The 25,112-nt window shown below is 55.0% G+C and overlaps 1 protein-coding gene across 1 annotated transcript; it reads left to right on the plus strand.

Annotated features, from left to right (window-relative positions):
• On the plus strand, window positions 1–24,407 carry ADAMTS15 (ADAM metallopeptidase with thrombospondin type 1 motif 15). The gene is made up of 8 exons (XM_018043424.1): window positions 1–957; window positions 12,649–12,781; window positions 12,977–13,144; window positions 13,341–13,624; window positions 16,863–17,040; window positions 18,504–18,685; window positions 18,792–18,967; window positions 21,064–24,407. The coding sequence occupies exons 1-8, from the start codon at window positions 1–3 to the stop codon at window positions 21,803–21,805; spliced, it is 2,820 nt and encodes a 939-aa protein (XP_017898913.1). The 3' UTR covers window positions 21,806–24,407.

Here is a 25,112-nt window from a genome sequence, read left to right on the forward strand (position 1 = left end):
ATGCTCCTGCTGGGCATCTTAATGCTGCTTCTCGCCGGGGCACCCGCCGGCGGCTCAGAGCCAGAGCGGGAGGTAGTGGTCCCCATCCGACTAGACCCGGACATCAACGGCCGCCACTACTACTGGCAGGGTCCCGAGGACTCCAGGGATCAGGGACTCATTTTTCAGATCACAGCGTTTCAGGAGGACTTTTACCTACACCTGACGCCAGATGCTCAGTTCTTGGCACCCGCCTTCGCCACTGAGCACCTGGGCGTCCCCCTCCAGGGACTCATCCGCAGCTCTCCGGACTTGAGACGTTGCTTCTATTCTGGGGACGTGAATGCCGAGCCAGACTCGTTCGCCGCCCTGAGCCTGTGCGGGGGGCTACGCGGAGCCTTCGGCTACCGGGGTGCCGAGTATGTCATTAGCCCGCTGCCCAACACCAGCGCGCCGGCGGCGCAGCGCAACAGCCAGGGCGCACACCTCCTCCAGCGCCGGGGCGTCCCCGGCGGGCCTCCCGGAGATCCCACGTCTCGCTGCGGGGTGGGCTCAGGCTGGAACCCCGCCATCCTCCGGGCCCTGGACCCTTACACGCCTCGGCGGATCGGCTTAGGGGAGGCTCGCAGCCGACGCAGGTCCGGGCGCGCCAAGCGCTTCGTGTCTATCCCGCGATACGTGGAGACGCTGGTGGTGGCGGACGAGTCGATGGTCAAGTTCCACGGCGCAGACCTGGAGCACTATCTGCTGACGCTGCTGGCCACGGCGGCGCGGCTCTACCGCCACCCCAGCATCCTCAACCCCATCAACATCGTCGTGGTCAAGGTGCTGCTTCTCGGAGACCGCGACACGGGGCCCAAGGTCACGGGCAATGCGGCCTTGACGCTGCGCAACTTCTGTGCGTGGCAGAAGAAACTGAACAAAGTGAGTGACAAGCACCCGGAGTACTGGGACACGGCCATCCTCTTCACCCGGCAGGTGAGTCGATCCGTCATCTCTTTGGATCCAGGTAGCCTCCATTTGTTTGGGTGGCAGCAGTCTCCGCCCTTAACTCTCCCAATGTCCTTTATGCCGCGCAGTCACCGCCTCACCCCCGAGTTTGAATTTCGTTGATCTCTTCCGACTGCCACTTGGGCTTTTCGGGGGAAAGACTGCCGCTAGGCTCGGCGGAGCTCTGACTCGCGTGCATGCGGACGCACGTGGGCGGTGGGAGGAACGCCCGCTCCTTCGGAAGGTGTTGGCCCGGCGCGGCCAATGACGCCGAGGGGCCGGGACCCAGGAAGTTGCCGCCCCGGAGCCGCGGTTGGTCTGCACGGCCGATAGGGGGCGCCCCGAGGATGGTGTCGGAGAGTCCAGCCCTCCTTCAAGGGGGCGTCCGAGTCCTTCCGGACCCTCCTTCCCAGGCTTCTTCCTTCTGCTCGGGGACCTGCAAGCTGAGCGCCCGCTGTTCTTCTCGAGGGTAGCACGTTGCAGTCCTCTGTCCGTCCTGGGCCTGGGACGTCTGGATTGGGGTGGAGGGCTAGTTCGGATTTTTTCGTGGGTTGCAGCGAAAGGACAGACTCAAGTACAGGGAGCATTCCCTTCTTCCTTGCTGCTTCTCCCTCCCCCAGGCAGCTCGGGGTCTGGCTCCTCCCTGAGGGGGCTTCTGGCCTGTTCAGAGCAGGCAGAGTAGTCAGAGAGTTCGGAGTCTGGAGCTCCGAGTGGAGCTTTGCTCGGAGCTGAGCTGAGTTGTCGGGTATCCCTGTTGGCAGATCGGGGGATGGGGGACCTGGGCGCCCTGAGATAGCTCCGCCAGAGCAGGCTCACTGACACGTCCTGTGAGGGCTCCAGCTCCCGCCCCCGGCCGCGTGGAAGGAGTCCGCTCAGTGACAGAGCGCCCGCAGATCCCAGCTGCAGGGCTGGAAAGACACTGAGTCTTGGGATTAGAAAGGTCAGAATAACACATTAGAGAAGCCTTTGGTGCTATGGATCTATTGACATTTTAGATTCATAGACTGGGTGCTGTGTTTTCGGAGTCTTGAAATTTCTCAGGTATGAGAGACCGAGAGGGAAGAGGGCATCCGTGTGACCCGCTTCCTCTGACCCTGGGAGCTGGGGCTTGAATCAGTGCCAGCCTCTCGCTTTGTTCATGTCATAACCGCAGCCTTCGGGGGATGGCACGGAGCCCTCGGGTACCTGTGCGGTCCTGAGTCTCTGCTGTGTTGCAGGTGGACTGGTGCGCACAGGGCTGGGGCAGGAGCCTTCCACACTGACCCAGCTGGCACAGCTGGGCCCTTCCTGGGCTGAACTTCCTCCTTTCCCAGCCTTCTCCTCCCACCACCTGGTTCCTCTAGGGAGGTCTTTGGCCTGAGTCTGTTTCCTTGTGCTCATTCTTCCAGCTGAGGTCTGTGGAGCTGACACTGCCCCACTCCTCCAAGTTCTTCCCTGAGTCACAGGGAAGCTGCAAGGGAGGGGGCCTTGACCTCTGCACACAGAGAGCTCGGCAGTCAGATGGCTGGGGAGAGAGCAGAGGCCGTGAACAGGATCTCTTAATGGGGAGAGCAGCTGTTGGCCTACCTGCTACCCGGGATGCTCTGTGAAGGTTGCTCACTGATCTAATGTAACAGACCTGTGTCTCTGCCGCCTCGTGGTGTGCCTCACTTTTGGAACCAGTCCTGGGAAAAGATCTCCTGCAGGAGTATAGGTCACGCTGTTGGAAGGATCAGCCTTGTGAAGCAGCAGCAATCAAACAGCGTGACAGCTTCTGTCTGTTGCTGGTGTGGGTTAGATTCCCCTCTCCCAGGGGGCCTTGTTGTCCATGCATATCAGCCACAAGATGTGTGGCCACTTGGGTCAGAAGCAGGGGTGTGTGCGGTGTGACCCCTTAGAAGCTGTCTTTTGCTTAGGTGTCGTGAGGGCAAAGCCAGAGAGTAGGGAGGCTGTGTTGGCAGGCCTGTCAAGCAGATACGTGCTTTATGCTTTAGAGCAAACATCTCTCCCCCACCTCCTCATCAGCACAGACTCCGGGGCCTGCCGCGTTCTCAGAGTCTTAGGAATGGCTCATTCCTGAGCTCCCGGGGGAAGATAGAGTATGAGATGAGAACGCCAGCATACAGCTGCGCTTTCTAGACAGAGGCCGGCGTGGGCTCCAGGATTCTGGAGCTACCTCTCTACGCCAACACAAGAGGGACTTTTGTCTTACTTTGTAAGTTAGTGTGTTAGTCGCTCAGTCGTGTCTGACTCTTCAGAACCTCATGGACTGTAGCTCACCAGGTTCTTCTGTCCCTGGGATTCTCCAGGCAAGAATACTGTAGTGGGTTGCCATTTCCTTCTCCAGGGGTTCTTCCCAACCCAGGGATTGAACACAGGTCTCCTGCATTGCAGGTAGATTCTTTACTTTTGTAAGGGTCAGGAGTAATCCTTTAAATCAGATGTGTGAGCTTCTCTGCTTATATTTATCAGAATATTGGTGTAATTAATGCTTTTTCAAACTAAAATTTGAAAAGAATTATATATGCATGCTAAGTTGCTTTAGTCATGTCTGACTCTTTGCGACCCCATGGACTGTAGCCCACCAGGCTCCTCTGTCCATGGGATTCTCCAGGCAAGAATACTGGAGTGGGTTGCCATGCTCTCTTCCAGGAGATCTTCCCAATCCAGTGTCAAAGCTGAGTCTCTTAAATCTCCTGCACTGGTAGGCAGGTTCGTTATCACTAATGCCATCTAGGAAGCCATATATAATTTGTTTGGATTAAACATTTTTAGAAATGTGCTTATTTTGTAAATTACCTTTGTCTTTAAAGGACCTTGAACTGACAGATACATTTAGAGTCACCTATTTCTTGGATCTCCCGGAGGTATTGGAAAAATGGTGTGATTGTCTCTGATCACATGGTTGTGTTTTTCACGGGGTGGAAGCAGTTAGGAAGAGGTCGGGCTTGGCCGAGACGTATTTCCTCCTGTGATGACAAGGGGCAAGCAGCTCTGGGGTGCCCAGCGAAGAGCAGAAGAAGGGCTGGACGGGCGGATGTGGAGCTCCCTTCCAACCCCTCAGTGCTGCGGTGGTGGCAGCAAGCCTGGGCCAGGCTGTGGGAGCCTGCTGTCCTCTTGGCAGGCGGAGGGAGGGATGTGAGGTGTTGAAATCAAAACACTGGGAAGACGAGACCCAGGGAGGATCCTTTACTGTCTGCAAAGGAGGAACCATGGATCACACAGCAAGGATTTTGACAATTTGAGGAGTTTCCTTAAAGACTCAGAATGAGTCTAAGTTCCTGGAGGAAGAGTGCATGTTGGATTGTGCAAAGCGATCAGCTTCCAGCTCATAACAGCCGGGTGAGGTCACATGGAATTGGAACCAGGATCTGTGGAGAATGAGAGCCAGTTGTTCTGCGTGGACTTTTATTTCTATGAGAAGTTCCTATGGCTTCCGCTCTGCTGGGCAGGGGTCCAGAGGGACCACGCTTCCCTGGGTCTTCTCTCTTCTTTAGGTTGGATGCCTCTGCAGTTTGGGTAGCTCTGTGGTTGGCTGACTTCCATTCATTTATCCATACATTCTCTTAATGCTTGCTGAGCGTCTATTACTTGCAGTGTTTTCCTGGGCGTGGAGATACAGATACTCGTAAGATGTGGCCTCTGGCCCCCAGGAATTCACCGTGTGTCAGGGACCTCCAACAAGGAAACAACCAATACAATGTGGTGTGACTGCCTTGGTGAAGACCAAGATCCCTCTTTGCTGGAGGCCAAATCATTCTCTTTAACACTGGTGTGCAGCAGCCGAGGATAAGGGACAAACAGATGCTGGATGGAAGGACTGGCGAGAAGGAAGCAGGTAGAGTCGATGGGACAGGAAGCTTTCTTCCTTCTTGTGGGAGGCCCGCTCCTCCAGTCTCTGCTCTAGTTTGCTCCTGTGATGTCTTCTCCATGGGACTGACAGGTTTTAGGGTATGTAGTTTGTGGGGTTTGTCCGCTTACTTCTTCATGTACCTGTTTTTCCTGAGAGCGCTGAGTACCGCGCGTGCTGCTCCCTCAGCCGCACCCTTCCCTGATTTCCTCCAAGCTCTCTTCTTCCTCTTGTAGGGTCTTCGAGGCAGGGTCTCTGTCATCCCCTTCCTCTCCTCACTCCTGCTCTTGCCTTTCTTCCTTTCACCGCTCAGGCTTGGCACTCGTCTTCCCATTCTGGCCTTGGGTCTTGTGGGGATGTGTGTGTATACCATGTGTATATGTACAGCATAGATGTGTATATATAGCATCACTGACTCAGTGGACGTAAATATGAGCAAACTCTGGGAGTTAGTGAAGGACAGGGGAGCCTGGCGGGCTGCATTCCCTGGGGCTGCAAAGAGTCGGACATGACTTAGCGAGTGAACAGCAAATCCGTATCCTACACCGCATAGGATCGATCAGCATTCTGGAGTCTCGTTTGGAATAGAGGCCAGTTCTTTCCATAATGAACTAGATGCAACATGACAGTAAAGTTTAGTGTTCAGACAAAAAATGCTAATAGCAAAATGATAAATGTCTGTTATACATATATCTATCAATATAATAAAGAGAATCATAATTTTGTCAAGATCTGTTTTTTGCTTGTTTTCGTTTTACCTTGTGTTAGCTTCAGGTGTACAGCAAAGTGAATCAGTTATATATATACATACTTTGTTATTGTCATTGTTTAGTTGCTAAGTCAAGTCCAACACTTCTGCGACCTCATGGACTGACTGTAGCCTGCCAGGCTCCTCTGTCCATGGGATTTCTCAGACAAGAATACTGGAGTGGGCTGCCATTTCCTTCTCCAGAGGATGGATCTTCCTGACCCAGGAGGAACTTGTGGCTCCTGAATTGGCAAGTGGATTCTTTATTGCTAAGCCAGCAAGGAAGCCATACATATATGTGTGTGTGTGTGTGTGTGTATACTTTTTCAGATTCTTTTCCCTTATAGACTATATACAGTAAAACCTTATTGTAAAATTACCTATTTTATATATCTTAGTGTATACATGTTAATCCCAAACTTCTAATTTATCCCTTTCTTAACCCTGTCCCCCTTTGGTTACCCTAAGTTTTTTTCTATGTCTCTTGCTCTATTTCTGTTTTGTAAATAAGTTTATTTGTATCATATTTTAGATTCCACATGTAAGTGATATCATATGATATTTGTCTTTCTCTGTTTGGCTTACTTCTCTTAGTATGGCAGTTTCTAGATTCATCCATGTGGCTGCAACTGGCATTATTTCATTCTTCTTTTAATAGCTGAGTAATATTCCATTGTATATAGAGACTGTATCTTCTTTATCCAGTCATCTGACAGTGGAATTTTAGGTTGCATTCATGCCTCGGCTGTCTTAAATAGTGCTGCTGTGAGCACTGGGGAGCGTGTATCTTTTGGAATTAGAATTTTTGTCTTTTGTCAGGATCTTTTTTGAAGTCAGCCTTGGAGGAAGATGTTAGCAGAGAGAGAGACAGAGACAGCTGTAGATCTGGTATTTAACAGTTTGTAAATCTTGATCACTAAATGGAAATTCAACCGCACTCCTTCTGGGAGGGAGGAGGCAGACAGCACGGAGGGGAGACGGTTCTCCCCGTCTGTAGGGAGATGGTTCTTCTGCCCCGTTTCTTACTTGCAGCACATAAGGAAGCCAAGAGTGATGGGCCAGGGTGGGGAGGAAGTTTGGAGGGAGGGATGTGCACTGGAAACTTCTCTTTGCATTTTTAGACACTGGTTAGTCAGGAGAGCCAGCGAGATCTGTCCCCCATGGGTCCTGCCCCGCCCCTGCCTCTGAACGTCTCACAGCTGTTTGCTGTGACACTTGCCTGGGTCGCGTGGAGTGATGGAAAGAACACAGGCATGGCGGCGGGTGGAGCTGACTTGGGATCTTGGTGCTTGCATGTTTAGTCACGACACTGAATGTATCAGCTGTTTGAAGTTCTCTATCCTCATCCATAAAACAGGGATAATGATGCTGTGCAGGGCTGCTGAGGGGATGAGTTACTGAGTGTTCCAGGATCAGTGCCCTGTTACCATCACTGCTTTAGTCTGACTGTGTGTTTGCCGTTGTCCAGTTATTGCGGGTGGGCCCCTGGCTGGAGCTTGGGTTTAAGATGGCCCTGCTGCGAAGCCTGCTGCCCCATCCCCCTGCAGGTATGCCCTGACGCTTCCTCTATGTGTGGAGACTCTGGGCTCTGAAGTGGCCAGTCCCAGTGATGTGTAAACTGCCTTCAGGCAGGGCCTCCCTGCGTCTGTGTAGCCCCTCTGATGGGGCCTTGCACGTTGCTGTCATTCATGGGGTGGGAGGACCCACAGAACCCTGAGTGCTCACGTGGTTTCACCTTCCTTCCGGGGGATCGTTCCTCCATCTCTTAAGGTTGCTGCCTGCAGAGTCGGGAGAGGGAGCCTTAGGTTCTTTGGCATTGCGTTGAGGCTCCTTGCCTCTGGCTTTGCCCTGGTGCACCATAGGGATGTGCTCGGCGTGTCAGGATGGGGTTGGGAGCCAGGCACAGACCCCTCTCCCAGAGCACTCTTGGCCCCTGAGCCTGCCTTCCCCTCTGCCCGGGTCTCTCCCGGCCTTTCCCCGCTGGTGACCAGCCTGAGCTCTGGGGGCAGGGGTCCAGAGTGGACGACCTTGTCCTCTTGAGCCCCTAACCAGCCCCTTCATTCTTGGAGGGCTCGTGCCCTGGAGGCAGCACACAGGCCTGGGGAGGATCAGGCTTCACGGCTTCACGGCCTGGGTTCAGCCCTCACTCGACCCTCCTTCCCTGTCTCTCCTTGAGCTCACTGCCGACCCCGGGCTGGTTACGCATGGTCTCCTGGGGCTCATCTGCAGACGGGGTCTGGTTGTGGCGCCTCCTTCACAAAGGTGCAGTGAGGAATCCGACAAGCAGGTGAGGCACTTAGAACAGCATCTGCCATGTGAATGCCAGCGACCACTGGACATGGTACTCCTTGAAGTGATGGTTTCTGGAGAGAGTCTGGTCCCCTGCAAACTTTGGGTTCGCCTGCTTCCTCGCTGAGGGCATTCCTGGCTGATTCCCTCCATCTCTTGCTGTGACACCATTCCATGCATCTCGAGGGATTTGTATTCTGGTGGAACAGAATTAGGCTTCCCTGGTGGCTCGGCGGTAAATAATCCATCTGCCATGCAGGAGACCTGGGGGAACAGAACCTGCAGATACACACTGCTAGGACACGCCAGCCTCTTCTCCCTAGGCTTCCTGAGTCACGCTGCCCAGACCCTGAACTGATAGATTTTTTTCCTTCTAGCAAAGCAAGGCCCTCTTGTCCTTGGGGATTGCAAACAGAAGTGGGTTTTGAGTTTGACGAGGAACTCCAGTGACGCATGAGAGAGGTTCAGATGGGCAGCCAACTATAGGGGCCATGTTAATACCAGTGCAGTGGTCTCCCCAGTGGTGAACTGAGCCCTAGCTCATGTGATACTCTCCAGACTAAAGGCCGTGCTACCCTGGGTGTCCAAGGGGGTGGGTTCTGACTCCATTCTTTACTTCAAAGTGGCCTGGCTCTGGCGGGGAGCCATCATAGCCCTCGGAGCCCCAGTTTCCTCACCTGCAGAATGAGAGAGAGGCTGTGAAGAACTGTGAGTAGGATTCTTGGAAGCTGTGATATGGCTTGTGACCATGAGCATGGCCTCTCATGCCCAGAAATTCAGTGTGAACAGGAAAGCTGCTCACATAACATGTGTCTTCTGCCACATAAAAAAAAAAATTTACTGTGCTTGATGTTTTAAATTAACTTTTACTGAAGAATAGTTGCTTTACAAGGTTGTGTTAGTTTCTGCTGTACAGCGAAGTGAGTCAGCCACAGGTATATGTGTATCCTGTTAGTTTCGGATTTCCTTCCCATGTAAGTCCCCACAGGTCACTGAGTAGAGTTCCTGAGCTATACATTTCACTTTCAGTTCAGTCGCTCAGTCGTGTCCGACTCTTTGCAACCCTACGAGAACCGCAGCACGCCAGGCCTCCCTGTCCATCACTAACTCCCGGAGTTTACCCAAACTCATGTCCATTGAGTCGGTGATGCCATCCAACCATCTCATCCTCTGTCATCCCCTCTCTTCATACTGCTGGAAAACATCAAGAGCCTCAGTAGATGGTGGGGAAAGTGAGACGAGGTGGAAGGAGGACTGTAGGAGGACAGCTGGTTGGGAGGGGTGGTGTGTGTGTGGCTCAGTTACTAAGTCATGTCCAATTCTTGCAACCCCATGGACTCAGCCTGCCAGGCTCCTTTGTCCATGGGATTTCCCAGGCAAAAATACTGGAGTGGGTAGTCATTTGTTTTTCTAGGTGATCGTCCCAACCCAGGGATCAAACCTGGGTCTCTTGCATTGTAGACAGTCTCCTGCGTGACAGGTGGATTCCTTACTTAACTGAGTGAGGTGCTATCCTTATTTGTTTCCAAATTGTGGCTCCAATCCTAAATTATTGTTATAAAAAGAGACAGAAAAGAATGATCCAGGAGGATTAGGTTCTTGGCCGAGAGGATTCTTGGGTCCTTTGGAAAAGTGGCTGTGGCTACAAGAAGAATTGGCAAGTCCCCAGAAATAGTGAAGCAGGTGGCAACTGGACTGGGCGGTGCCTGCACCCTGCAGGTGGAAGGACCCAGAAGCGGCTCTGGTTCTGGAGACAAGCACCTCCTGTAAAGCAGTTAAGGCCGCTGGAGTACGTGTGAGATTCCTCCAGAAGGGTGGGGACTCAGTGCCACAAGGGAGGCATGGCGGGCCCTGCACAGTCACCCGTGGGGGTTGAAAGCAGGAGGTCCAGCGAGAGTCCCTGAGTCCTGAGCCGGGGCTGAGGGCCAGGCAGAGCCCTTGACGCCCAGCTGCTGGTCTTCCCCCCGCGACCGGCTGGCTCTTGTGGCACAGCCGCTTCTTGGCTGCACCCCGACCCTCAGGAAGGTTGCTGGCTCTTGCCTTGTTCCTCTTGTTTGATCCAGAGAAACAGCAGTTTCTTGATGGCAAGAACAGGTTGCTCCTGGCCAGGAGGGGCCTGCAGTGGCACATCTGCTGCAGAGAAAACCCGCCTCCCCAGAGAAAGGAGGACAAGACAGAAGAGAGGGCAAGGAGAAAGCTCTCGGCTTCCAGGGCCTCTGGGCTGCAGAGGTGGGCTTCGCAGCAGCCGCCGGACCCTGGCCTGAGCTCTCGCTGTGCTCCAGCCTCTTCCACTGAGCAAGGCAGGGGCTGGTCCTCTGAGTCTCCTTGTGGGTGACTTCACGTTTCTGTGAGTTGCTTTTATCAGCTGCACAGAGTGCGTTGGCAGACAAGATCAGCCTTAGGTTTCCTTCCCCTGAGCTGACAAGGGGCAGAGGCTCACGGCACTTGGACTGTCTTGGTTCTCAGTGGGAGCTGGCCCTTCCAGGAGGGGAACAAGGCCCAGGGAATAGGCTGACTTGCCTGAAGGGACACATCTGCGTCCTGATGGGTCAGGGCCAGCCTCTAGGTTTCTTGGTCTTCCCCTCTCCCACATGAGGCCCGTGCTGGGTGCCCATGGTGACCTGGGGACGGCGTGACATGTCTGTGTTGTGATGGGCCAGGGCCAGCCTCTAGTCTTCTTGGTCCTGCTCTCTCCCACTCCAGGCCAGTGCAGGGTGCCCATGGCGGCCTGGGGACAGTGTGACACGCTTGTCTGGCAGAGGCTGTCCCTGAAGGCTGTGATTGCCAGGCTGGAACTTCCAGGGGTGACCACCTCTGTGGGGTCCTGTGCTCCTGTATCCCCCTCATTCTGCCCCCGCATGAGCCTTCCTGCCTCCCTTCCATTCCCGTCTCCCTTCCGTCCTCTGTCCCCAGGTCATTCTGTCCACCCAGACTGCTCCTCGGTGGCCACAGTCCTTGAACCACTGATGAGCTTCTTCTTCCCTACTTCCTGCCGTGTCCTGACAGCAGATATTTTCTGGGTTTCAGAACTCAGGGGCCGGGGGTGGGGTGGAAAGGAGAGCTTTCTGAGCCTTTGACGAGGAAAGGGTACTTGAAAGAGATGGAATCTGAGGTGTACCTGGGGGGCTTGAAGAAGGGGCAGAGGTGCTGTGAGCGAGGGTGAGACGGCATTTCACCCACCAGTGACTCGGGTGTCCTCCGGTTTGGTCTGATCCCCTGGGGGTTCTCTGGCCAGAAGCCCTGTGAACTTGTGAGGAGCTGTGCCTGTCACCTGACCGTGGGAAGCCAAGCCTGACTGCTCAGGTGGTAAACCTCTGAGTGCTTGAGATTAAATTTTGCTGATTTTCTGTACTATGACCGCATTTCCTCCCGTGCCCCCTGGCCCCACTTATGCCTCCTGGCTGCCTACATTTTCCCCACGTCGGCATGGGTGTGCATGCTCACACATGCGCACACATCCCTAGAGACATACAGCTGAGCACAGCTCTGTGTGTGCTGTGTGAGCTGCTGGGCTCCCCAGGGAAACACCAGTAGTGCTTTCTCCCCAGGGGGGCTCCAGAGGTGCTGGGTAAACAGCAGCGATGAGGCTGAAAGAGCCTGAGTGTCCAGACTCCAGATCCTGGCTGGGGCTTGAGCATCTCCGAGCTTCAGGGTAGTCTAAAGGGGGCGTCTGTGGGGAGGGTGGTGCTGAAAGCCCTACTCTGGGCTGGGTTGGAGGATTCCCAGGACTCTGCGTGTTAGGTGCAGACCCAAGGTCACCACCATGATGAGGATGTGATCACGAGTCACAGGCTCCACCCTCAACAGATGTGTGTGATAACACCTCTGCCTCTTCAGCCTGTGCTGGGGCACATGAGATGCTGCCCGTAAACTTCTTGTAAACAGCCCAATGCCTTCCACAGTGCAGGCGGGGATGGGATGCAGATAGCATCAGTGTCACCTGTTTAAAGCGACTTTTCAGGAGGAGCAGAATGTGCACAGGGGTCCCGTTCCCATCCTGCTCAGGGCGCCAAGGTTCCCGGCGTGTCGCTGGCCCACAGTGCTCCCAAGCCCTGTGGGATGTGCTCCCTGAGGGCTGCTGGAGGCCCTGGCCCGCTGCAGCTTGTTTCAGTACAAAAAGAGGGACAGCCTTTTCTGCTCAGGTCTTGTTCCCTGTAATGTATAGTCTTTGTAGCGGCTGTCAAGCCTGTGGTCCCCTGAGCTCTGTGGCCAGTGGAGTGGGGTTTGGATCTGGGCCTGCATCTGCCTCGCTCTGCCCCTCCCAGACGTAGCAGCTGGGCTTTGGGCAGGGCGGACCCTTGGCCAGTGACCCGCTGGCTGAGAGTCTGAGCTTAATTCATGGTTGTCTGAAGGCCATCCCCCATTGAGGACCCAGGCTCCCAGAGCCGACTCCGCTGGGAGAGCGCTGGCTTTCCACCCCCTCCTGCCCAGTTAGCCATGACCAGAACCTCACCCAGCTGGGGAGCCCCCACTTCCTGGGCTGGAAGGCGGTCTCTTTAGGAAGCAGTGGTCCCTCTCATGTAATTATGGCCTCCTGATTTCCTCCCTGGGGCTTCCCTGGGTAGGATTTGGGCAGCATCTTCTCAGCTCGCAAGCCAGCAAGCTTTCCTCCCGAGGCCTCCTCCCGAGGCCTCCTCCTGAGGCCTGGGCTCATTCCAGAAAGAGCAGCTCATAACCCCCTGGGCAAAGGGCCTGGCTGGGAGGTGATGGGTCCCCATGGTCTGGGAGTGGGTTGAGTGTCCTTCTTTCTCAATGGGTCCCCACGTTACATCTCTAACTCCCACCGGCCTCCACTTCTCCCCGTCCTGGGCAGGACCTGTGTGGGGCCACCACCTGTGACACCCTGGGCATGGCCGACGTGGGCACCATGTGCGACCCCAAGAGGAGCTGCTCCGTGATCGAGGACGATGGGCTGCCCTCGGCCTTCACCACCGCCCACGAGCTGGGTACGCAGGGCTCTCAGGGTGGGGGTGGAGAGGGCAGGGCTCCCTTCTGCTCCCTCTGGGTGTGCTCTGCGCAGGGGTGGACATTTGTCTTTTTTCCCTCGAGGCCCTGTAGCAGGGGCTCCCTCTTCTGGGTGGGCCTGCCCCATGGGTCCCCCATGCCATGGCCCCCTCTGAGACCGCTCGTCTCCCCTGCAGGCCACGTGTTCAACATGCCCCACGACAATGTGAAGGTGTGCGAGGAGGTGTTCGGGAAGCTCCGGGGCAACCATATGATGTCCCCAACACTCATCCGAATTGACCGTGCCAACCCCTGGTCGGCCTGCAGCGCGGCCATCGTCACCGACTTCCTGGACAGTGGGCACGGTGAGCGGGGCTGGGGAGGCGGGCCGCACGGCCCATCTGTCTTCTGTTACCCACCTCACTCTCGACCCGAGGAGCCAGGCTCTGGCGGGGCCCGTTCTGTGTCCCTGGCTGCATCCTCTCCCTGCCTTCGAGACCCCGCGCTGGCCATGGCTGCCTTTCTGGGCCCGTCCCTGATGAACATCCTCGGCTCCCGCAGGAGACTGCCTCCTGGACCAGCCCAGCAAGCCCGTCTCCCTGCCTGAGGACCTGCCGGGGGCCAGCTACCCGCTGAGCCAGCAGTGTGAGCTGGCCTTCGGTGTGGGCTCCAAGCCCTGCCCGTACATGCAGTCCTGCACCAAGCTGTGGTGCACGGGCAAGGCCAAGGGCCAGATGGTGTGCCAGACGCGCCACTTCCCCTGGGCAGACGGCACGGGCTGCGGCGAGGGCCGGTTCTGCCTCAAGGGGGCCTGCGTGGAGAGACACAACCTCAACAAGTACCGGGTGAGTGGGCTGCAGCGGCGCGGAGGGGTGGGGGTGGGGGTGCCTGGCACAGACTGCTGCGTGGCTGTAACTGCATCAGTGCTGCGGGTGTCCCCACGACTGGCGGTGGTCCTGTTCTCTCCTTGATTCTGAGACTGGAGAAAAATGATGTGGCCAGTCAGGGAAGCTGGCAAGCCCTGAGCTGCACCCTATCTCTTTGGGAGGGGCTCAGGACCCAGACTCCAGCCCCTGAAGCTCCGACTGGCTCGTGACCTGCTCTTCATTTCTGCCTTCTTTGGGTAGTTCATGGCCAGGGAGCCTAAGGTGCACCAGGCTCACTTGTTACATCCTGGACTTAGCTTCAGTTTCTGTTGTGATTTGTCGTTTTTGAAGTTGAAACATAAATGAATGAAAGTTATTTTTTTCCTGATAAATAGGAATACCAACCAAACCAGAACAAATTCAAAACCCAGATATTCTCTGAATAATAAGAGTTTTATATTCTTCAGATCTTGGGTTGGGATAGCAAAGGGATTGGCACTTTTCCAGGCAGGAGGTCCACCCTAGATCCCTAGATCCTCGTGGGGACTGTCCGCCCATCTTCTGCCTCAGCCCGGGCCACAAGAGATCTTGCCTTGGGGTTTTTATGTGCTCAGATGCAACATAATGAAAAAGCATTCATCAAATACTTTATCAATTTCCCTGAGATGGGTGTGGTACAGAATTCTGTAAAATCTTCTGTTTTGGGAATATACATTTAATTAAAACTTCACTCATTAGGCAACAACCCACTGTATTCAAGGTTCTGGGTGGTCAGAAAAACAAAGAAAACATGGGCCACGTCAGAAAGCACACAGTCTAGTGGGGAAATTAGAAATGTGACTGTCATCCGAGGGGTGGAAGAGCGTACGCTGTGTGTTGAGACAGAGCATGACACATGTTGCAGAGAACAAGGATGAGAGACCACTGATGATTGCAGGGGCCGGAAAAAGCCCTGATGAGGAGGGTGAACTGGAAGAGAGTCATGAGGGATAAGTAGGGTCTCAATGGGCAGAGATGGGGCAGAGTCCGGGAGGTGGGCTGAGCTGGAGGCTTGTGGGGATCAGTGCTCTATTGGGGACATCTTTGAGAGGGTGGTTTGAAACCAGCCAGAGGCTGCCTGGACCCCTAGTCTGCTGCACAGAGGCTGGGAGTTCTTGAGGACAGGCCAGTCACAGCCAGCTCCTTCTCTTGGGAAGAAGAATCTGGAGGGTAAAGAGATAGGTGAAGAGGATGTTGGGTATAGGAAATGTGATGTGAGAGGCACTCTGGACCTCTCAGTCCATCAGCAGCCAAATCCACTTCATCCTCAACCTCATTTCTGAGCAGACTGTTGCTTCCTTACCTTGGCCCTTCAGGGAGTCACTGCCTCAACAGTCAAGGTCAAAGCACAAAGCTTATTAATCACCCCAGTGACCTAGTTCAGGAATCCCACTCTGTCCACTGAGGCCCCATTTCCCCCAGTTTTACTGCCTCTAGTTTCTGAACTCCAGCAATTCTTCAAGTCCGTTTTATGTACAGTCCATCCACTGATCTGACCATCTTTCCATTGTCCCTCACGCAACTCAGAGCCTCACCAGCCTGTTACTGAGTGGAGACGTGGTGGTCCAGCATTGGAATCACTCCTTCACAGACACTCCCCTGCCCCATCCCTATTCAGTGTATTCACAGGGCTCAGCCAGGCCCCAATGGCATCTGACTCTCTCCCATCCCCAGTGGTGCTGGCCTACCTTGCCGGGACCAGCCCCACCTCCCTCTCCCCCACCTGCTTTAATCCCATCTGACAGCAGGTGCACAGGCTTCTTTTTATTGTTTGTCTTCCCTGCTGGGATGCATTTGCCTTGAAGGCAGAGATTTGCTTCTAGTAACAATTCAACAAATACTGGGCAAATGAGTGATTGGATGGTGCATGGCAGAAGTGTTTCCTGTAGGAGCATGCAAGAAGTGATGCCAGGTAAAACAAAGTAGCATCATCTCAGAAGCCACAGGAGCAAAGTTAAATATTGAAGACTGGGGACCACAGGCCTGGGCACGGACTCTTTCTGTCTTTAGGGGGTCACTGCTGCCTTGGCCAGGGGGCTCCTGTGGTGCAAGGCACAGCAGAGGCAGCAGGTAGAAAGAGCAGGTGTAGCTGACTCGCTGAGGAAGGGAAGGGCTGAGTTGGGGTGGGCTCTGATTTGAGGACAAAGCAGGGTTAAGGGAAAGTGTTCTTCTGCAAGATGAAACAGACACGCTGGCAACAATGAAACAGAAACTTTCTGACAGAGAACAGTTGGGAGAAATGCTCTGAGCACCTACAGCAGTTACAGTGGCAGGCTCCTCCTGGGCTGGTGGCTTGGGATGATCTGTGGCCATGTCTCCACCCCAGCCTGGACAGCAGGGCCTCACCCCCTGTCGCCCACCTCATGAGTTTTCAATGCCGAGAACTTAACTTTACTGTCATCCCAAGAAAAACATAATGAAGACTATAAATTCTCTACCCTCTCTCCACCCTCTTGAAAAGTAAAACAACACTGCATAATTCACCCCAAAGCCAAATAGACTTTGAGGATTGCTTAGTAGTCTCCTCTCTTTATCTCCTCTGAACACAAACATTACATCTGCTTGTAGCAAAACTTTCACAAATGCAGCCCCAGACTGAGGTGACAACCAATCTGGTTTGGTGAAAAGTCTGAATTATAGAAACCTCACAGATGAGACTATTCGGACATCTGTCGTGACACGGTTTACTGGCCACTTTAGGCCCAGAGACTCTTGTAAGGACACTAACAATATGTGAAGAGGAGCCTTGCGCTCCTGGGAGGTGGCCAGGATTGGCCTAGGAAATATCGCACAGGTTGCATCATTTCAGCCTTCCACTTGACCTTGACCTGAGGTCAGATGTGCTGGCTCCAGTGTTGCACATGAAACCCCTGGAACTTAAGGAAGCTTTTCTGCTTTGCTCAAGACCACCCATGCGGTGAGGGCACAGGTGGAGCGTCCTGACTGACTACAGCCAGGAGCCCTGTCCTCCCGTGCGGCCTGGCTTGTAACTGGGAGCGGTGGCCATTTGCTCATCTCTAGGCTACAGTGTGGTGTGTGTCCCGGGCCCGGAAACAAAGCATTTTTTGTTCTGATGGGGTGGGATGGTGGAGACCGTCCCCATGAAGCTCTCCTGTAGGATCCCGGTGTGCGTGTGGTGCCTGGACCCCTCAAGAGTGTAATAGTCCCTTCCTCGCAGGTGGACGGCTCCTGGGCCAAGTGGGAGCCCTACGGCCCCTGCTCGCGCACCTGTGGAGGGGGCGTGCAGCTGGCCCGGAGGCAGTGCAGCAACCCCACCCCTGCCAGTGGCGGCAAGTACTGTGAAGGGGTGAGGGTGAAGTACCGCTCTTGCAACCTGGAGTCCTGCCCCAGCTCAGGTGAGGAGGGGGTGCCCGTGGTGCAGCTGGGAAGGTGGGCTGGAGGCCACAGAGCTACTTCAGCTGAGGCCCTCGCCCCTGGGGCAGAGTCTGCAGGCGCAGAGGTACCTCGTGGTATCATTTCTCTGCCCACTCACCTCTGCCAGGGCTGTTATCCTCTGAGGCCGAGGCTGGAAGGCTAAATGGTCCAAGGGGGACAGGACACTAGAATCCTCTTAGTTAAGCACTGACAAGCCCATCTTCATAAGCAGGAATTCTTTTAAACAGGTTAGCTTTTAATTTATGTGTTTTCCAAGAATAATCCTTTGCAATAACAATAGCAGAATGAAAATAAAATGGTTTAGGAAAAAAAAAAACTGTTACCTATCCTTTGTTTGACTTTCCTATAGACCATGATCAGCTCTCTGTAATTTGCTGGGATAAAAGTAAATTACATCTTTTCCACATTCTCAGTTTCTTGCTATTTTTATGAGACTGGAATAGATACAGCCCAGCTTAGAACTCAGAGATGGTTCTTACTTACATATGAGCAGGAATTCTTCATCCAAGCCTCTTGAACTTGGGTGGGGGAAGATGACATCTCTATATTTATTAACTTTTTAATCTAAAAATTAATAATATTTTCAGTTAGAAATTTAGTATTTTTGTTTGTTTGTTTTTGCTAACCTCTCCACCTAAAATTTAGTATTTCTCTTAGTTAGGCAATAAACTGTAATGCTGGTCTGTGGCTCTGCCACTGCTAGAAATCCCAGGTATTTTCATATGTTACATATTTCCAGTTGTGGCAGATTTCTGAAAATGCCATTTGTGCTCATCACCACACTTAGATTTTTTTTTAAGCTTTTAAAAAATATTTTACTTTATTTTTCGGCTGTGTGGCATGGCATGTAGGACCTTTAGCTTCCCGATCAGGGAAATAACCCTTGCCCCTTGCAGTGGAAGCTGGAGTCTTAACGCCTGGACCTCCAGGGAAGACCTCCTCGTTGGTTTTTAGACTCATCATTGAATTTTGTTATATAATGAGTTAACAAGGAAGCACATGCATCACAAATATGTTTCAAAATATATTGATTGTTGTATGTTAATATATAATTGGTATTCTTTGTAATCTATGTATGTATTTTATGCATTTAGGAACATTCTGTAAACAGTCTCACTAGGTCACTGAAGGCTTCTATTTAGGATTCCTGTTGTAGAGGGAATTTAAGGCTGGACCACTGGGGAAGGCAGCACGTTGCCTGGGGGATGCATGATCATTTGTATCCTGCCTCCTTTGGTCCCAGTCTGCACTGGTTCTTTGAGATGGGGTGGTTTCGGTGATGAGGACCACTCAGCTAAGGGTGGAGAGGAGCTGTTTAGAGCCGAGGGAGGCTGAGCAACCACACGGGGCGGGCTCCTATTCTTTGCCCTCTCCCCCACTGCCCCTCCCTTTAGCTTCCTGCGTGTGCTTCCTTCCTCCTCAGCCTCTGGCAAGAGTTTCCGGGAGGAGCAGTGTGAGGCCTTCAACGGCTACAACCACAGCACCAACCGGCTCACCCTGGCCGTGGCCTGGGTGCCCAAGTACTCAGGTGTCTCCCCACGGGACAAGTGCAAGCTCATCTGCCGAGCCAACGGCACCGGCTACTTCTACGTGCTGGCTCCCAAGGTGGGTGAGCCCAGGCAGGAGGCCGGGGGACGGGGGTACACAGTCTTAGGGAGCGTCGGGCTGAGCTGCCCCTGTTCTTCTTCTCCCTGTCCGGGGGGCCCTGCAGGTGGTGGACGGCACACCTTGTACCCCAGACTCCACCTCAGTCTGCGTCCAGGGCAAGTGCATCAAGGCAGGCTGCGATGGGAACCTGGGCTCCAAAAAGAAGTTCGACAAGTGTGGGGTATGTGGAGGAGACAATAAGAGCTGCAAGAAGGTGTCAGGACTCTTCACCAAGCCCATGTGAGTTCTGGGCCATGGGGGTGTGTCCAGGACAGGGAGAGGAGGGATGGGGGTGGGAGGGGAGGAGTTACCCCCCAGGCCCTGGAACCTTGGGTTCAATTCAGTTCAGTTCAATCGCTCAGTCGTGTCCGACTCTTTGTGACCCCATGAATCGCAGCATGCCAGGCCTCCCTGTCCATCACCAACTCCCAGGTTAGATGGGGTTAATGTCAGATCCTGGCCAGCACCCTTGCTGTGGAGGCCACTCATGTTCGCCCACGAGAGTGATGTTCATTCATTCATTCATCCAACAAAGATGGAGTCTTGAGTAGGACCCTGCTTAGCGGGAGATGATATTTAGGGAGACAGTAAAGTCATTAGGGCCCGTCTCGGGTCCTAGAGTGAGACTGACCTATGTTCAGATCCCATTTCCCACTTTCTTGATGACCCTGGTCCAGTGATGCAATCTCTAGGCTTTCAGATTTCCCCACTTGTAAAGTGAGTCTGGTGCTAGTGTATTTCCAGTCTACTGTTGTGAAGGTTAAGGGAATTAATTCGAGTAACATGCTTAGCATAGTACCTGCTGCTGCTGCTGCTGCTAAGTCACTTCAGTCGTGTCCGACTGTGAGACCCCATAGACGGCAGCCTACCAGGCTCCGCCATCCCTGGGAGTCTCCAGGCAAGAACACTGGAGTGGGTTGCCATTTCCTTCTCCAATGCATGAAAAGTGAAAGTGAAGTCGCTCAGTCATGTCTGACTCTTAGCGACGCCATGGACTGTTCCAGACAAGAGTACTGGAGTGGGTTACCATTGCTTTCTCCGAGCATAGTACCTGGTGCATAATAAATGCTCACTAAATGTTCTTGATGTTGATTAAAAAAAAAAAAAGTACCTGGGGATAGATGTGACAGTCTCCCTGATTCCTGAGCATGAGGCCCTGGCCTTGGGGATGGGATGAAGGCAAGAATAGCAATAAACTTTAGGGAGATCGGGGAGTGAGCAGCTGGTATGAGGGAGCCCCCTCCCTTGGACATGGGTGCCTGGATCAGCTGGAGAATTGTCCCAGCAGAGCCTGGGCTCCTGGCTTTCCAAGGTCCAGCACAGCCCCTTTTCTTCAGGGGACTGTGCTCCTTGGAAAGTCCGGACCCACTCTCTGGAAGTAGAGGAGGCAAGCAGAGCTCCTGCTGTCTCAGTTGAGGGTGTATGGTTGGCTCTGAGAACTTGGGGGTCCACATGCTGCTGGTGGGAAGGCCTTGATGGCTGTCCAGGAGCCTCCACTGTCCCCCCAGACACAGTGCCCTCTGTCGAGCCCTGGGTGCAACCTCTCTGGGTGCTCAGACACTGAGAGCCAATGGCGTTGCAGTCTCAGGGATCTGCAGGGGAGACCCGGGGAGGGGAATTAAAGGTAGACCCCCTGACTTGTTTCACTGGCTAAATGGCAGGTGTCCCTTTGATAGACTAGTGGAGCCAGAAGGAGCCTAAGACATCAGTTCTTTTAACCTGCTCATTGTGTAGGTGAGCTGTGGAGCCCAGAGAGTCTGATTCACTTGAAGTCACCAGGGAGCTGACACCCCAGCCAAGGCTTGGTCTGGGTCCCTGACTCTGGGGCCATATACCTCCCTGCACTCAGGTGGTGCTAGTGGTAAAGAACCGGCCTGTCAGTGCAGGAGATGTAGGAGACCTGGGTTGAATCCCTGGGTTGAAGATCCCCTGGAGGAGGGCATGGCAACCCACTCCATTATTCTTGCCTGGAGAATCCCACGGACAGAGGAGCCTGGCAGGCTGCAGTTCATGGACTTGCATAGAGTCGGGACACAACTGAAGTAACTGAGCACGCACATACACCTCCATGCACAGAGCCCCAGCCTCCCCCCAGCCTGCTCCTCCTCCTTCCTCTCCACTGCCTCTGGAGGATCTGGTGGTGGGTGAGGCAGCCTCACCACCACTTGGTGTGTGTGACCCTGGACGGGGCCAGGCTATGGACTCTGCCACCTGTGTGAGCCGCCGAGGGGTTTGAAGAAGAGGAACCTATCTCGGGGTGGAGGGCAGTGGGGTCATGAGGTGGGCAGCAGGGTCATGAGGCCTGCAGCCCTCTAACACGCATCCTTCCACCGCAGGCATGGCTACAATTTCGTGGTGGCCATCCCAGCGGGTGCCTCCAGCATCGACATCCGCCAGCGCGGCTACAAGGGGCTGATCGGAGACGACAACTATCTGGCCTTGAAGAACAGTCAAGGCAAATACCTGCTCAATGGGCACTTTGTGGTGTCGGCCGTGGAGCGGGACCTGGTGGTGAAGGGCAGCTTGCTGCGCTACAGTGGCACGGGGACCGCGGTGGAGAGCCTGCAGGCCTCGCGGCCCATCCTGGAGCCCCTGACGGTGGAGGTGCTCTCTGTGGGCAAGATGACGCCGCCGCGGGTCCGCTACTCCTTCTACCTGCCCAAGGAGCCCCGGGCGCCCTCCGTACACCACAACAGCGTCCTCAGCCTCTCCAACCAGGTGGAGCAGCCGGACGCCCAGGCCCCCGCGCGCTGGGTGGCGGGCAGCTGGGGGCCGTGCTCGGCCAGCTGCGGGGGCGGCCTGCAGCGGCGGCCAGTGGACTGTCGCGGGTCCCCAGGGCAGCGCGGGGCATCCTCTTGTGATGCTGCACACCGCCCAGTGGAGACGCGCAGCTGCGGGGAGCCCTGTCCAACTTGGGAGCTGGGCGCCTGGTCGCCCTGCTCCAAGAGCTGTGGCCGGGGGTTCAAGAGGCGTCCACTCAAGTGCATGGGCCACGGAGGGCGGCTGCTGGCGCGCGACCAGTGCGACCTGCGCCGGAAGCCCCAGGAGCTGGACTTTTGCATCCTGAGGCCGTGCTGAGCCGGCGGCCTTCCTGCCCACTGTCAGGCCCATCATGCTGCCGCCTCCCTGCTAGCTGCCCACACAAGGCAGCGGCCCAGGGCCCAGGCCATGAGGTCACCCACATCCAGGGACAAGGACCTGGGCAGGGAAGCGAAGTCACGAAGGCACAGTCTACCTCACGCCCGGCTCCTCCGGGGCCAGCCTCACGGCGAAGCTCAGAGGGGTGCAGAGCTGGGCAGGAGGCGCAGGCCCAGCCTCCCAGGGACAGGAGGATGGACAGGCGCCTCCCAGCAGAACTTCAGGGACCATGCTCCCTACAGGGAGGTCGCAGGCTGCTGGAAGAGCCACGGCCCGGCAGCGTGGCACCCTCAGGGGGCCCCAGGGCTCTGAGCCATCTCTGAACAAGGCAGGTCTTTTTGGTGCTTTCAGCCACTCTCTTTCCTGCCCGACCTGGACTGAACAGTGAAAACTGGCTGGAGGGTGGGCAAAGCTGAGGGGCGGGGGCAGGGCAGGTGTAACTGGAGCCTGGGCCACTCCATGTGGAATGAGGTGTGTGCAGGGGCGGGGAGCGGCCTGGGTGCATCTTCCTTCCTCTCTCAGCTGTCCGTCCGAGGGCTCCCTCTCCTCCCAGTGTTGTCTGGCCACCACACTAGTGGGAGGGCTTGTGTGCCGGTGTCCTCTGAGGCTTTGCAGGTGGAGGCAGGTGGTCAGCATGGAGACTGTCGTCTTCTTCACAAGGGATCCGACCATCCTAAAGAGATGCTGAAACTTTCGAGGGGTGACAGGTTCTGTTGCTGAAGCAGTGACTTTGAAGGGTGATCTGGGAGGTCTGCTGTCTTGGGGGCTAAGCTTTGAAGGCATGTCACCCTAGGGAGGGAGGAGAAGGCCCCAGTTCTGATGACTTCTTCCTCCAGGGAGGCAGGTATAAATAACGCTGTTATCTTAAACCAGCATTGCCATGGTGCTGACCCCACTGGGGGGGACGTGGGACACGCCCAGAAGGGCCAGGTGTCGAACATCCAGGAGGACATCGTCTGAAGAGCCGCAAGTGGTCTGACCTGGGAACCGTCCCACTGCATCGCAGGCCACAGTTTCTGCAGTTGGATAATGGGGTTCACTGTTTGCTACCTCAGGTCTGCTCTCTGAGTACACACCCTTCCCTTCCCAGGGCAGTGGTGACCCTGGTGCTTCCAGCAGCCCCGGCTGTCATCCTCCATAGACTGAGCTGCCCAGATGCAGAGATGAACTAGGGTGCCTGCTTCCTGCCTCCCACAGCCTGGCCATCCCCCAGGCCCCCAAATGCGACAGGGTCTCTCTCTTCAGGTGCCTTGGGGACAGGTTTCAGGAGGCAGCAACAATCAGTTAGCTGACCCAGGGGCCCTTGGTGCTGCTGGAGACTTGTCTGTCTCAGAGATACGGTAGGGGAATGGAAACCAGGATATTTCCTACAGCTCTGAGTGGGAAGATGCTTTGGGCTTAGAGCTTCTTTGGCTGAGCAGGGTATTTCTTGAGGGTGTGGCTGCGCTAGCACGGACACCAGAGATTCTGGTTCTGAGTGCAGGTGGCGAGTCCTGGACCCCAGTGAGGTGACAGGCAGTCAGCACTTTTATCGGGTTTCCCTGCAAGTCAGAGTCTGCAGACCAGCGGGCCAGCCGGTGAGCCTGGGACGGTGTTCTAACCCTGGTCTAACCCTGGCTGAGCCCTTGAACAAGCTCCTACTGGGGGCAGAGGGCAGGCGGGTGTCTTAGGCTGGGCTGCTCTCACCCTTGAAGAAGGCAGAGAGGATGAACCCCCTTCCCGCCTGAGTGAACGCTGAGGGGCTGCAGGGCAGAGGTGGACCCCCACTAGCTGACGATAGCACCGTGCCCCGCGCTCAGTGCACCCCTCCCTGGTGAGGAGAGCCGAGGTGGTGCGGGGGCGTGCAGAAAGGTGGGTGGGAAGGGAGAGGCCGTCTGTGGGGGCGTCTGGCCCCTAGCAGAGCGGCTTGAGGAATCATTTTAAGGAGGGATAACCAGTCTTTTTCCTGACACAAGCTGGGTCTCAAAGCTCTTTTCTGTTGTGATGTTTTTCTTTTACCTTTTTTTTCCCCCCTTTGAAAAGAAGCATGAGCGAGACAAGTTGGGAGGTTATGTCTTTTCTGGGACCATATCACTAATCCAACCATGCTCTCCAAGAACATACTCTTCTCTATGAGCAGAGAAAAGCCTCAAGGCACAGGTTTCTGGTGACCGAGCAAAAAGTTACGGTGATCTCTTGTGTCTGTGGAAGAAGAGGAACGTGCTGGGGGCTGCAATTGTGTGGGGCATGCACCAGTAAGGATCTGCCCGTCACGTGCACTGACTGGAGGAGCCCATCCTCGCGGGTCTTGCCATGTTGGGGCAGGGGTGGGGAGCTGAGGACAAGTGGAAGGTCCTGAATGTCCTCGGCCTGGGTGCTGGCTCTCAAAGGCGCTAGACACTGTCACTGACAGAGCCCCTCATGTGTTTGGTTCTTTTGCATTCCGGGTGCTGTAGGATGGAAGGACCTGGGTGCTGGCGGGGCTGTGTATACTGTGTATACGTGGGAGCTGGCTGCTGCGGGGACGACGGCCTGCTCCCAATAAAGTTGTATTTAAGACCCATGTCCTGCCTCCATGCCTTCCTCTTCTCTCTACATACCTTCTCTCAGCACCCGCTGAGGGCCAGACCTTGGGTCCCTGCCCCGTGCAGTGAGCGCCTAGGCTGGAAAAGATCCAGGTGGTGATGCGTGCAGTGAGTGCTAAGCGGGGTCGGCCTGGGCTGAGCAGGAGCACTGGATCTGGGGGAGTGGGGTGTAGGGGAGGGATCAAGGGAGGAGGGCTGATGGAGAGGGGCATACTCTGCTGAGTGGGGGCTGGGGGTGGGCGCTAGAAGGAATAGCTATGCAGGCAGCCTGAGGGGTGTGGCCTCTGGGGCTAGACTGAGGTCAGGGGGCCCAATACGCTACCTGCCTTAGGAGGGATCCCAGATTTCCAGAGGGAAAGCTTCATTCCGTCTGGAGAACATTTGCTTCTTCCTAGTTCCGGTTTGGTCGGACGATGCTAGATTTCCAGACGGGGCAGAGGCGTGACATATTTTAAAGAACATCCAACTAAGAGTTGAGAAACTTGCAGTGATCTCAGATCTGAGACGGTCTCTGGAGCCCCATTTCCTAATCTGCCCAGTGAGGGAGGGGGTCCATGAGATTTAGGAGGAAGGTAGATTTCCTATTTCTTCAGAGTGTGTTCAGGTTTATAGTCTGCGTTTCCAGGCACAGTTAAGCAGTCAACTTTGGTGGGTGACTATTTGGTTTTAATTTGGGATTCAGA

Source organism: Capra hircus, chromosome 29 (genome assembly GCF_001704415.2).
Source record: "Capra hircus breed San Clemente chromosome 29, ASM170441v1, whole genome shotgun sequence".
Lineage (NCBI taxonomy): Eukaryota > Metazoa > Chordata > Mammalia > Artiodactyla > Bovidae > Capra > Capra hircus.